The sequence below is a fragment of the Ursus maritimus genome, unplaced genomic scaffold (genome assembly GCF_017311325.1).
Source record: "Ursus maritimus isolate PB19 unplaced genomic scaffold, ASM1731132v1 scaffold_17, whole genome shotgun sequence".
Lineage (NCBI taxonomy): Eukaryota > Metazoa > Chordata > Mammalia > Carnivora > Ursidae > Ursus > Ursus maritimus.
In genome coordinates this window covers 7918784-7932654 of record NW_024424119.1, presented here as the reverse complement: position 1 = coordinate 7932654, position 13871 = coordinate 7918784, and the positions used below count along the sequence as shown (strand labels likewise).

At 35.8% G+C, this 13871-nt stretch overlaps 1 protein-coding gene across 7 annotated transcripts in view; it reads left to right on the top strand.

Moving 5' to 3' along the window:
* Positions 1-13871, top strand: part of NFIB (nuclear factor I B) — a 230636-nt gene that overhangs the window by 199199 nt on the left and 17566 nt on the right. For 2 of the 7 annotated variants that reach the window (XM_008689839.2, XM_008689840.2), the window contains exons 10-11: positions 1111-1193; positions 11106-11194. The exons of 3 other annotated variants lie outside the window; for them this stretch is intronic. In XM_008689839.2, the coding sequence (XP_008688061.2) occupies positions 1111-1193; positions 11106-11194 (172 nt within the window). The remainder of the gene's footprint in view (positions 1-1110; positions 1194-11105; positions 11195-13871) is intronic. 2 more of the 7 variants (XM_008689842.2, XM_040631443.1) reach the window with 2 other exon arrangements.

Genomic DNA, 13871 nt, shown 5'->3' with positions numbered 1-13871 from the left:
TAAACAAGCCTCAATGGATCTAATTCTGCAACCCTTCGAATGAACATGGCAGAATCAATATATTTGGTTTAAAAAAAAAAAACTTTTAAAGATTAGTGTCTGGATTTCTCATTAATCTGATAGTGTTAAACCAAACATATAAGCTTCCTTCAGACATACAGATGTACCATGAGTGGTGAAAATGTCGTTCCTCTCTTTATTCCAGCATCGGGCAATGGGATTGCTTTAGTGCTGGCAACTCCTTTCCTTGTGAAAACAAACACATCTTTAGGAATAGGGAGGCGTTTTCTTTGGAAAATTCACTGCATACCAAAAAGCACCTCTACAAAATGTACTTAACAAGGTGAGGCTAAATAACTAAGGAGTGTTCACCTTAGGTACTTACTGCCCAGTGGCCAAGTGTTTCAGAGAAGACATGGCCCCCCTCCCCGGACCAGTCACAAGAAATTGACTTTCTGTGCTCACGGAAAAGAAAACATTTTTTTCAAAAACATGTCTATCAAACTTAAGGTCATTTTCACACTAAAGAAAATACTGACCTAATTCACTCTATATGATATAATAAACATAGGCTCCTCCTTCATGTTGGGAATATTAGATTTTCTCTTCAGTAAGACGTGTTTCATTGAGTATCATCAAGCACATCTGCTTCAGTCCCACTCATTACAAGCTTTCACTTTTCCCAGTACTTTCAGTCTGCTTTTACATTTAGAATCACAGACCATGATTGATTATCCCATTATTAGGCAGCTAATATCCGGTGAAACAGGACGAGTAGGAAAAGAAAGGACTCTTCTACTTAGCCAGTCCTTGGTTTTCCTGCAAGACTCTAACCAGAGCACATAAGTGTGAGATGCCCACAGCAGAGGCCGGGATACGGTTGATCGGACCGATTTTTGGGGAGGGGGATAAACGAGTTGAGTTGAGGTCAACTGCCATTTCTTCTATATCACTTGGTGTTCACTCAGACAAAAGAATAGAGAAATAGAGACACTTTTTTTTTTTTTTTCGGTTGCAAGTCCCACATCCTGGGTTTTCTTTTTACATGGACAGGGTGTTCATTCTGATAGTTCACAATTTTTATCTTTGTTTTTGTTCTTCCTTAATCAGCCTACACAGCCTCAGGCACATCTCAAGCCAATCGATATGTGGGACTAAGCCCAAGAGACCCATCCTTCCTACATCAGCAACAGGTGGGCAAGTTTCACCCAGGTGTGACGGTGTAGCACGCTTTCGCCTTGGTGCTCTCTCCATGCTGCCTCTCAGATCTGGACTCAGAACGGGGCTCCCGGGGCTTCTGGGAAAGAAACTGATCATTTCGTTTTCCAGAATATTTTCTCATTTATCCTTTGTTTCTTGCCTCTCTAAACAGGGTTTCTCAAATTGGCTCAAGACCTTTTCCATCTCTGTGGCCTCTATCCGTAACACCCATGAGCGACAGGGTCTCGGCCAGGGTATCTTTCTGTCTCATTGGCTATTGAGAACTGACTAGACTTTAGCTTCCAAGGACAAAACATTGAAAACTGATTGAAAAGCCCGTTAGTGTAGAAGCGGTACCCAGTTTGTGTTTGTGTACTCTTTCATATTTTCCAGATGTTTTACTCCTCATTTCGGACTTTTAGTCCGAGAGGATGAGTTATGAAGCTAAAATCTCAGGCGGCACATCATTCCTGTTTTAATAGGTTTAAATTGGTTTACTGATTTCAGATGTGATAAAACACTTTTTTTTTGTTCTGCTTTCTTACATCATTTATGTTTCAAGTAGCATTTTAAATTTCACATCTCATTAATGCTGTAAATTTAATGCAAATGAAGTGTTTACCCAAACTGTGAAAATATACAGCCAGGATTAATGGTGGCTTATAAACAAATTAGCCACAGTCAAAAGCATGGAACATACAAATACAGAAATCCCATGATTCTAGTTACAGGATGACAGAAATAATTCCAAACGCTTCAGAATTTAAATATTTTTTATGATGCATATGTTTGCTGCTCTCAAGTTCTGATAGCAGAGCGGTTTGAAATTAACAGTGTGCAAAATATTAAATAGGGAAAAATAGGCTATCATGAATAAGAAAGAGCTGGTATAAACTGGCTCTTCGTTCATAAGTTGTACGCGCGTATGTCGCATCTGTCTGTGTTTTTACATATGTGGTCAGCCTGTGCAGGGACTCACGCCTGCTTATTTTGCTCTGGACTTGCCCACCTAGCTTCTGTCGTGTCTCTCTTAGCTGTGCCTCATGCGGAATTTCCAAGTCCTGCCCAGTTGCGGACCAAGGTAGCCGACCGCACAGATCAAAGGTCACCACATGCAGAGTTCAGAGAAAAATCATAAAGATGATAGCTTATTCAAGCTACTTGACGTTGTGCCAGATTTTTAAAAAGCAAAACAAAACAAAAGAGTGAGAACTAACTGAAAACATCTGTACACAGTTACGAAAATACCAAATAATAATTAGTGGTTTTGCCCGCCATTGGCTTTTCAACATAATTCTCTAGAATGTTGCTTTTTTTTCACCTCTAAAATTGCTATAATATGAAATGTGTTATAGTTACTATAATATGGTTCTATTTGACAAGTGTATATGTTCGCTGTGTTTTCTAAAAACATATGTAGGATTTATAGGTTTAGAGACTTGTTCTTTTAATAATCATTCCACATATTTTCAGAAATATTTTTACCATGGGATTGGCATTATTCTTTATGACACATCTCTATTTTCTAGTTAATTTTTAATTCAGAGACACATGCATCCATTATTTAAACCTTTGGCCCAAAACACATTTAGATCATACCCAGTTCCATGTTTTTAGAAGCAGTCTTCCCATCTCCCTGTGCTAACCTATGGCGGCTTTAATTTTTTTTTTTTTTTTAACATCACTTATGACTAACGTTAGAGGCTCAGGGAATTATGATCACAAAAGTTCATCATACAAAAGTTACTTCTTCTTTCACATGTCCCAGGACAAATCAAGAAAACTTAGCAAGCATCAGGAAAGCATGAGTCTTAAGGTAGATAGAGTTCTGAGTACATTTTAATTGAAATGTTCTAAAACTACAAACTTTTCTCATCAAAGACCACCACTTCTTATTTAAGTGGGCAATGTCAAGTGAAGACCCCTTTTAATATAAATGATATTTGTTTGGTCAAACGCGGTTGGTATTTATGGAGCATACGATGCATATTGATCCTTGGAAGAGAAAAGCTATAGAGGCTTCAGAGCTAAACATGTAAGGTTCAATTCTATCGAGAATTGGCATTTACCAGGCACAAGGATAATTTGCCCTGTATATAAATGGAAGACTTAGTGCTACTTTTTGAAATGAAGAAGCTCAACACGCCACATTTATAATGAGCTACCCTTTTGAGGCATGCAGAAAATACATGTACACGCATCTCGTACTATACATGAATATTCCTGAAGTAAGTTTCCACTTAGAAGATTATTACTTTTATGCTTTAAAATTTTAAAAGAACCATTGAGCTGAAGTTTCAGGCTTACTATCCAGGAACAGAGGGACAGAAATAGTTTAAGTGACTTCAGTAGAGTAAGGGTTATGTTTTCCCACAGAAGAAATGAGATTGATTTACTGTGTCCTTTCATTACTTTACAAAGATTTAAAAGAGACCACTCTTGTAACAGCAAGTTCTAAATGCATTTGGTTTAAAGCACTCAGTGATGAATGAAAAGGAAAATCAAGGGGTACATGAAATAAAGGTAATCAATCATTTTATATTAGCTAGGAGAAATTCAAAATTAGAAAGGCAATGGATTTAGTCTGAGAGAGTTCTTTTAAACATTCCCCATAGCCTTTAATATACATGACCCCTTAAGAATAAATATTGTCACCAGGTACATTCTTCAGTTTATTGGCGGCTGCTTTATAGAGATTTATCCTTTTAGGTTATGAAAAGTATTGATGTGCATTGTGCAGTGCTATTTTTTTTCTCAGAAAAGAACTTTAATATAGCCTACATAAATTAGGGTTAGCGATAAATTTAAAATTGTTGAATAATTCTGACTAGCTTATAAATAATCTTTCCACAAGATGACAATAAAGCAGACCTTTCAATATAGTCACTTCCAACACACAGGGATACTGGCCTTTTTCAACTGAGATGGTCAGTGTTAAAATTAACCCTATACTCCACTTGTAAGAGTAATACATCGATATTGGCAAATTTGAATCCTGAAAGTATATGCTTTTATGCCCATCAGCTTAGTACACATACAGCTGTTAGTAGTAATTTTGCATCTCTGTGCTCCTTGATAATGGTTATTACTGATTATTATCGGTCACTAGCTGACTTGAAATACTAGTTTTTTCTGACACAGGAATTTCACCTGTCACTGTAAATATGATATCTCATTTGAATCTACAAAATAAAAAAATTCATAATCATGAAGAACAGTTCAAAAAGATTCATGTAAACCAGTTGGTAATTTGCCATTAAAAACAGCCCTCTCCAATTGGTCAGAATAATCGGCTCATGCCAGCCGATTGGGACTTGAAATTTTTCCTTTATCCCCCAACACGATCTCATGTGTTGTGTGGCTCACGGTCTGCAACTAGACTGTCTGTGGGTTGATTGGTTTAGTTCATGCGCTCACTATTGGCTTGGGGAGATCTTAAAAGCAGACCTCAATTGGAGCTCCATTCTTCCTGAACTTTCGTATTGGAAGGTGGTGTAGTGGCTTGGGGAACTCCTGGGCCCTGCTTTGGCAAACTGAACTCTGGAGTCTCTCCTGAGAAATGTCTGTTTTTAATGATTTGGAACTATTTCAGAAGTGTCAAGGACCTTCTCTCTGACTTAACTTTGCAGAAGTTTAGCAGAATGCAGTGTTTTCCTTTCCTCGTAGGGCACGAGCGCACTGAGCACACTCACCGTGATAGGCAAGGAGGGAACTACACATCCCAAGTTTTGTCTCTCTGAGAAAATGGAAACTCTATAGCAGAGTGTTGGATGTTGCTCAGAAAATACAGAAATGATTTTCTAATCCAGTCTACCGATTCTAGCATAAATGGCGAATATGAGACAACTTATTGAATAGCACCAGTTCCTTATCTGGTCAGCCTCATAATGAATTTGTTAAATCGTTGCTCGTGTAGGAAGTTGCGTGATCAAAGAGGGTCTAGTTAACTTGATTTTCACCCTTCTATTTGAGTGTAAGGTTATAATAAAAATATAAATCTTTACTATTATACATCAGTACAACATACAAAACAATCTTACTGCAAGTTGGAAATAAAAGTTTGTAGCTAAGAAGCTTGTTTGGAAATGAAATATTACTACTTAAACCAGCTATTGAAAAGGATATCAACTGTTGCTGTAGATTTGAGATTTTGATAAAATAAACGGGAGGTCACTTTTGCCTTTCCAAAGGGGGACGACAAAGACAAGTAAGCTCTAGTTTATAAGGTGGAAGGCTTATTTTCATCATCTCTCAAAATTATAATCTCCTGGCTATATACAGTACTTATTATTAGAGCTAGTGGATGCATGGCCTGATCAACTCAGGTCCTTGCATTACGTACACAAGTGCATGGATTTTACTGGTGCTTGAGCTTCAGCATGTATGTAACGTGACTCTTGCATGACTACTTAATGCTATTATTTCCATTGCAATTACTGGGCTACCTTGTAGCAAAATATTTTCAACACGTTCCTTGATATAGTTTTGAAACTCGAATTTGGAGGTACTTTTCATGACACTGGACATTTCTGTTATACCAGATGGCCTTCCTAAGACATTGTCTCTGTAGGGTATTTTTTTAAATTAAGATATTAATTGAAATTTCTTTACAGTGTTTGTCCTGGCAAATGGCAAAACCAAAGCTAGGTACATTGAGACCACTGGAAAGGTAGTCTTTTATTAGAGGCAAGCAGTTGAAAGGACACAAGTGGACTATGAACAAACTTTTCAATAAAGTCAGGAAGCAGGCTATCAACACTTGGGCTGTTCTTATTGTGTCTGTTATCATAATTGACAGCTTGACGTAAAACCCTATCACATGACTTCTGGGTAGGTATGTAAATGGATAAGAGGTCACTCCTCACATATGCTAGCTGGAGAGGAAACACATTTAAAGGAAGTTTCAGTCAAAATAACGGCTATGCAAATGTTTTAGCTTTTTGGCTAGTTCTTAAGTTTAAAAAAAAAAAACCTTCCCTGGTTGGTTTTATTATTCATTTATTTATTCACTTACTTTGAGTAGTTATCAAATGCTAATATCCAGATAAGCCATTCTAATTAATGTAAAAATAAAGTTAAGTTTACCGTAACCTTAAATTTCGGTCCACAAAATCACAAGGGAAAAATTATCTTCTTCGCTGAAAATATTTACTTTAAAAGATCTAAGGTGAATCAGGGAAGTAGAGGAAATTCTGAAGGTTATAATTATAGCCATTTTAGCCTTAACTATTCTTGGGCTGTGCATGAAGGACAGGGTAGGAAAAGAGCAGTGATAGGCAAACTAGCGTCTCGGGTGAGAATCGGGGATGAGGAGTTCGCAAGTGTGGTTTTACTGTTGACACAAACAGGGCATGTCTGACCTTGGACAAGTCTGTAAACTTTGCTGTCCTGTATCCTTATCTTGGAAAGAAAAATGTAAAGATTGAATTACACAATCTCTGAGTTCCCGGGAAACCTTACATTTTACAAGTTCAAGTAGTCTCCATCTAAAAAAACCTTCATTTTCTGATACTTATGATTCATGGTCAGTTATGCTTACTTAGTTCATGGGCTATGCATACCCATTTAAAGTAATTCTACTGTACTAACTCAATTAAATATCAAGAGGCATGGGTTTCAGAAACTGACATTGGAATTTAAGGTACCAGGATGATCTTGAATATCTTTTCTTTTTTTTAATGTGTTATATGTCTTGCATATAACAGTTTCATTCTGAACATTTTGCTTGTTCGGTAAGGCTACGCCCTATTCATTCAGAGGCCATTTTATTTGCTCCATGGTGAGTAATTAATAATAGCAATAAAATAAAATTCTACTACTCTAAGAGTTAGAGGAGAGTTTGGATATTGGAGTCTTAATCTTTTTAAGCACCCCCTCAAAAGCACCTCTACACCTCAAAAATCCGTTTCCTTGAGGCTATCTGGAGAAATGAAAAAAACCTAAGAGAACGTAAAAACCTACCTTTCAAGCTATTCCCTTAAGGGTCACTGTAAACTTAAAAAAAAAGTGAGAAGGTAAATTTGCCTGTGTTGATTATTCTGTTTACAGCTTAATGGTTTATTGGTTCAACTGAGAGCTGTTGTCATCATGAGGGACTGTTAGGACATTGGCCTGTTTGCTGAGTCTAGCAAAATAGAACATTTTGCTTACCTTCTTTTCTTTGTTCCCAAAGCTAATTGCTAAGCATTTAACAAAAGCCCCGTTAATAACAATGGAGGGCCTTCATTTGAGTAAACAAAATCTTAACTCTGAAATCACAAGCAATATTGATCCCTTATGGCTGTCAGCTACCTAGGTGACCATGTGAGTGTAGTGCAGGAAAGGCTCATAACCCAAATCTTAGGTGTTTTCCCTTACGTAGATTTTTTTTTCCTTGTGTAGATTTTTGAGGGAATCTGGTTGGACCCATCCTTGTAGGCAAGGAACAATGTTCTCATTCCAGAGACTTTATAGAACTCCATCCTAAGAACATATGCAGTGAAAACTTGACCTTCACCTCTTTCGTAGTTATTTGGACTATTTCCACCTTCACCCTTTACTCATAGCTTTTTTTGGAGGAGAATCTTCCTTCTTTAGTTCCCCTTCTGCTTGCTTTTGGAATTCCAGGTATAATTGTTTTAATATGAATTTTACCTTAATTTTCTAGATAGTCTAATTTCGTATTGGTAGATGCGTATAAATTAAAGCGTTAACATTATTTATGTGACTGTGCATTTCTACAAGGATATGCATGTGCTCAGGTCTCTATATCGTTACAAAAATAAGAATTGCTATCCATCTCCATACAAACGCACAACTTTAATGGACTAAATTTCTAAACTAATCAGTACCTAGTGTTGTAAGTTTGATTACATTGGAGAAAGCAAGTAATTTCCTAATTTTTGAGGGAAAATACTTGGAAAAGCCATTGCAGTGTTACTGAAGCTTAGGTACCATTTAAAATTAACGTTTTAAAATTTAATTTAAAAAGAATTGATAGCTAAAGTATGTAACACTGACTCTCACAGGACAGAAACCAAGGAATCAATCATACCAAACTATCACCTATTATTTTAAATTTATTTAGAGCACAATGTAAAAAGTTTTTGTTGTTGGGGATACTGACTTATGCTAATACTAAGAACATTAAACATGCCCCCAAAAGAAGCTTTAATACACCTAGTATTAACCTTTTATCACCTAGAATCTATTCAAAATTTGCTGAGTCAGAACTATGTTTGTCAAACAGGGTCTTCGTAATTGATCTTATTAGGAATAAAGTCACGGAAATCTTTAGTGAAGAGGTGATTTCTGTTTTAATTAGAAAACCACAGCATCACCTTTCAAATTTCACTTTATCAGGAGATTTACCAATTCAGAGATCCTTTATGCAAAAGAAGGTTAATTAATAAATTAAGACCAAAAAGCCTGGAGAGGCTCTTTCTTGCCTAGGTGACTTGGCTTAAGTCATTGATATCATGCATGTATAAACCTGTCGCCTCAAAAATTTTTGGAAATGTTGATAAATGCTACCTCACAATCTAAATAGCTAAGTAAACAGAATTTATATTTTTCATTTTTAGTAATGGAGAAGAAATTAATTCAATACAGATTAATATCCTGCCACTTTCCTTGGCATCTAAATTATTGCTAACTACTACTACATCCAGTGATCATTTTGTATGGATTTCATATTTTCTGTTTGGAAGAAAATATTCCTATTGAATTTATCTGAAGTATGGATGAAAGTGAATAGCTATCGTCAGGTTTAACCCCTTTGGGACTACTCTTAGGAAAGAAAAACCCCAAAATATATTGATTTTAAATGCCGCATATGTGCCCAAAGAGAGCCCACCTGACAGTTTTTAGGACGGTAAACAAACAATAAAACATGAGCAACAATGTGAACAACAAAAACCTAATCAGTTTACAGATGCTTCCTTCCAAGGAGACACAGCGGTCCTGTGACTGTTTGTGAGACAAGTCAGTGAATCAGTGACTAATACTGAGGTTCGTCTGCTTTGTGAAAGCATCTTTTTCTGAACGCTTCTCCAATCTAAGCTGAGAGCCCCACAGAAACTTACCTGAAGTTAGCAGAATTATCATGAGCTGTGCCTGGAGAGACACCCCCATTCTTGAGAATGTTTAATTGACTGAAAACGAGGATTTTCATTGACTAGAGCAGAATCAAAAGTGGTCCCTAACGTCATCTTTACACAAGCTCCAGGGTTTTTTTTTTTTAACTGTTTTTAGATTATTTTCATAGTATTGCTTGAAAAAAAATGTGTTTTGAAATAGACAATTGGCTTAGAGTTGCTGTATTAAAAAAAAAATAAAGTTCAGGTTGCCCCATCACATTACGTTACTGATTAGATGATTCATCTGGAGAACTTGAAAAAAATCTCACCATGAAGTTTGTGAACTGTTTGATCTTAAAACTAAGCCAAGTATACATTTTCTCCATCATGCAAGTATGATGGTCCGTTTTAAGAATATTTTTCATTCCGATTTAATTTCTTTACTGGTTTATGGCTTCTTTACGAACACATTCTGAGAAGACTCTACCTATCTATCAATCTATCTGTCATCTATCTATCTATCTATCTGCCTACCTACCTACCCACCTACCTTAAGGGAATTCTTTCAGCTCTTTATAAAATTATTTTCAACTAAAATATCAATATAATGAAAAGACATGTTTTGGAAATTTTAAGGTGGTATTTTTGGAGACTCATAGATCTATAGAAAAGTGTGCAAAACGATCATTCTAAAACTCCAGAATCACTGTTACTTAGAATGTGTAGAAACTCATTGGTCTAACAGGAAAAGTAAAGGTTCTTAATAGCCAATTTTTTTTTAGCCATAACATTATCAGAAAGGATTACAATAATTTATCATTAGTTTAAAGGCACTTTGGCTGCAATCATCATCTTGTAGAAATCCTCACTGAAAAGCAGCAAACAGGGTTCAGCNNNNGTCGCTGTAAGTCATCTTTTCAATGCGAGATGCAGTTAACATACAGCAGGGCTAGCTAATGATTAAAAACCATGATCTTCTAGTGGGGTTCCCCTCCCCCCCCCCGGCCCGAGCCAGATAAGTTTACTTTCTTAAGCATAAAAATAAGCAATATATCTTTTCAATAAATCTGCTAGCACTGTAGAGCAGCCGGGAACCACACAGAGCTGGATAGGGTTACTCGAACCCTCTACCGAAGGGCAGAGCTGATGATTCTGAGATCTGGGAAGAATTCGTTTCAGCTTGTACTCAGAGCATTCCTCGCTCCATTCAGATGGGGTAAAGCATTTTAAACGCCATTACTCGGAGTTTAAAAATAAAAGTAGAAATTCTTATCAGCGCTTCCTAAACAGTGCCTCTTTGGCTTAAACAAAATTAGGAAACATTTAAAACGGAGTGTCTTGATGCTTCCAAACATAAGCTAGGGAGAACGTAGAGGTGGGGCCTTTACTCCTCTAAACTGCATGTCTCCTGTGTTTTACAAACTGCATGCTTAAAGTTATTGATTATTTTACTCAGTGCAGATGATTTGGTATGTTGCATAAAAAGAGCTTTTTTATTTTCTTCCTAAAATATCTCTCTATTGAATATTAACGTTTGCTTTTATTTCAGCTCAATTTGTACTCTAATAATGGCTAATTGTGATGTTCTAAGCACTCGTTTCTCTTGTATGCTTTAATTAATAGAGAAGCATATTGCAGTAGCTTTTTCTAAAAAAAAAAAAAGAGTCTAGGAAGTTTTGCTTTGCAGAGTAAGGTTTTCTTTTGCTTTTTTTTTTTTTTTTCTTTAAGTTGCCTCTTGGGAAAGTAAGGTTAATGCCATGTACAATACTAGTTTGCATGTGTTCATTTAAATACTAAAAACTGTAGTACTGCTCGATCCATATCTGACTGCTAGGTTTCAATTGACAGCTGAGGATTTGTGACTGGACCATGAATCAAAACGGCAGGCATTTATACCCCAGTACCAGTGAGGATACATTGGGAATTACTTGGCAAAGGTAACATTTTAATTATTTCCAACCCTACACTTACACCTAAAAATTACATGAGCTATAGTGTTTGTTTTTAACTAGCTTTACAGAAAATATATGTTAAAAATTTAGTTGTTTTGGCTTTACCAACCCTCTCTCCTTTCCCTCCCCCTTTCTTTCTTATGTAAATGCAACTTCAAATTAATTTGGGACTGTAGCATATGCTAATTGATTATTGGAATTTCTAAGTGCTGTCAAATGTTTTCAATAGTTTATAAGTTGGGGGAGGGGGCGGGGAGAAGATTTGACACCTAGATCTTAGGACCTGAAAAATGAAATCATAGTTCTAGGGAAGATTTTTCAGCTATTTGAGGTTTAATAAAGCATTGGTTTTTCGCATTATAGATTCTTCTCATTTCAGCTCTTTCCTCTACTGCTGACTTTGAACCATTTTACTATTCACTTATTCAACCCTGTCAGAAGGGAAAAGCTAGAAGAAAATTTTCCAGTTAGTCAATTTAACTGTTATCAGTGGCACTCATTAATTGTGGAGTCAGAAGATTGTTGAAATCAATGGCTAAAGAAAGAATTTGGTTGAAATAAAGTTTTAACCTCTGTTCATTGATATGAATCATTGAGAACTGAATTTATTTGGTTGGCTGAGAAAATTATTCAAAAACTTCATTTTCAAAACTAGTTTTGATATTGTCTCACGTATTGGTTTTGGAAAGTAAGTAGTGCTAAGTCGGCTTCTTATGTATTATTTTAATAAAGAATAAATTGTGTCAAATTGACAAATTAAATAATTAAAATTCATGGCATAATCATATGTAATAAGAGATAGAAGTTTATAGAAAAGAGTGAGGTAATCCCATAAGGAGTTCACCAAAAGTAGAGCCAACAGAATTTTCCAGCCCTGCTATATATAATTGTAATGCCTATGTTAAAAGTACATACTCCGATATCCGTTGTAAGCGTGCCTCCCATCTCCATTTTACTTGAGAGAAACTGTGGAAGGGTAGAGTTTAGAAGAATTCAATTAACAAAAATGTCCAGTTTTACTCAGGTGAAAACCACAAAAATTATTTGGAGTCGTTTTAAAAACTTCATGAGTTTTTATTAATACGCTTGCTAAAATGAGCACAATCTGACTTTTCCTCTTTCTAAAGATTGGTATTAGCATCCACTTTAAAATGTATGCATTTTTACGTGTTTTAAGTTTTTCTCCAAGAAGCTTATATAATTCCTCCATTTGGAAAAAAAATACAATATATGCTTATAAAAAAGAAAATAAGCGCAAGGAAAGCATCTCATTTAAATAGTCTTAATAAGAATATGAATTAAATCCAATGAAAATGTCGTCTTTAAACGGTCTTAATTATTTTTAGGTTAATTTAATTGGATTTGATAACACCATGACTGGATTTAATTTCATTAAATAACTTCCTTATATTCCATGTTCTCTCTGTCCATCCGGAAAATGGACTGTGTGTGCGTACAAACCTTACCGTATTTATAAGAATTGCAAATCAGATGAAGTCTACTCATGTTTTTAAATGTGGCTATAGCTGTGTGAACTTCTAAATCTGTGGATTATCGATCGACATTTACTTCTCTAAAGTAGGATAGCACCTCTATAAAGGATATTAAAGCCAAATAAAGATGTAAATTACTGGTGATTTGAAATATAACTGCACCCAGTTCCTAGCCATTTTTTGAATCAAAATTTGATATCCCAGAAAGGGAAAAGGTGAGTGGAGAACGAATCACCACGGAACACATGGATCAGAGTGAATTAATATGACGACTAAACTCAGTTCTTAGGAGAGCATTGTTCATGTTACAAAACCCCTTCTTGTTGAAAAATTGGTGTGGTAACCAGCTTCAGGTTGGAAGGAGTTGGAAAGAAATTCAGAACTCATTTTGTTAAGATTTTTTTTCTTCCCCTCTCAAAGATAGTAACACTTCTTTTGATTAATAGATAATGATATATAGGATGGCTTTAATACTTCAGAAATCTTTAAAAGGTGGCTTTTGGTTTGTTCCCTTTTTATCGTGATTCAGAAGGCACATCATTGATAATGGCGGCCATCACATTCCCGCATTCAACAGGTATTTATTGAATCTCTGTGGTAGGCTGTCCCAAATGCTGGGTGACTGATACAGGTGCTCACAGTTTTGAAAACCTACGTATCCTGCGGTTTACAATAAATATGCTCAAATAAGACAGCAGTTTGCTTTGCCTTGTAGTTTTGTTGTTGTTTTTTTTAAACGGGCATAAGTCGAGTCCATACTTGATAATACGGATAGGCCGTGTCCGTGGCACAACATATTCATAACACACTCATGGTTTATGGTTTGTGCTGTGTGCTTATTTATGAAAACGCATGTGGTTTTTTTTTCTAGAAAAGATGTTGAAAAAAGAATCATAAACTTTTGCAATATTACTACTTTTAAGGCAGACAACAGACATCTAAAATCATCAGGGAACTGCTACAGCTTTAAAATTATCTGATTAAATTGAAAATATCTGAGAAACGTAGAGCCATTCAACCAGAGAATTAAATAATCTGCCTTTGTCATAATGGGATAAAAAAAACTATCAGGCTATTTTTGTGGTGGTTGTTGCTTTTTGTTTTCAACAAAAGGCAATCCCTGGAGACTTTGTAGTAGAAAAGGGCAAAGCAAAGAAGGTGTTTGGGTT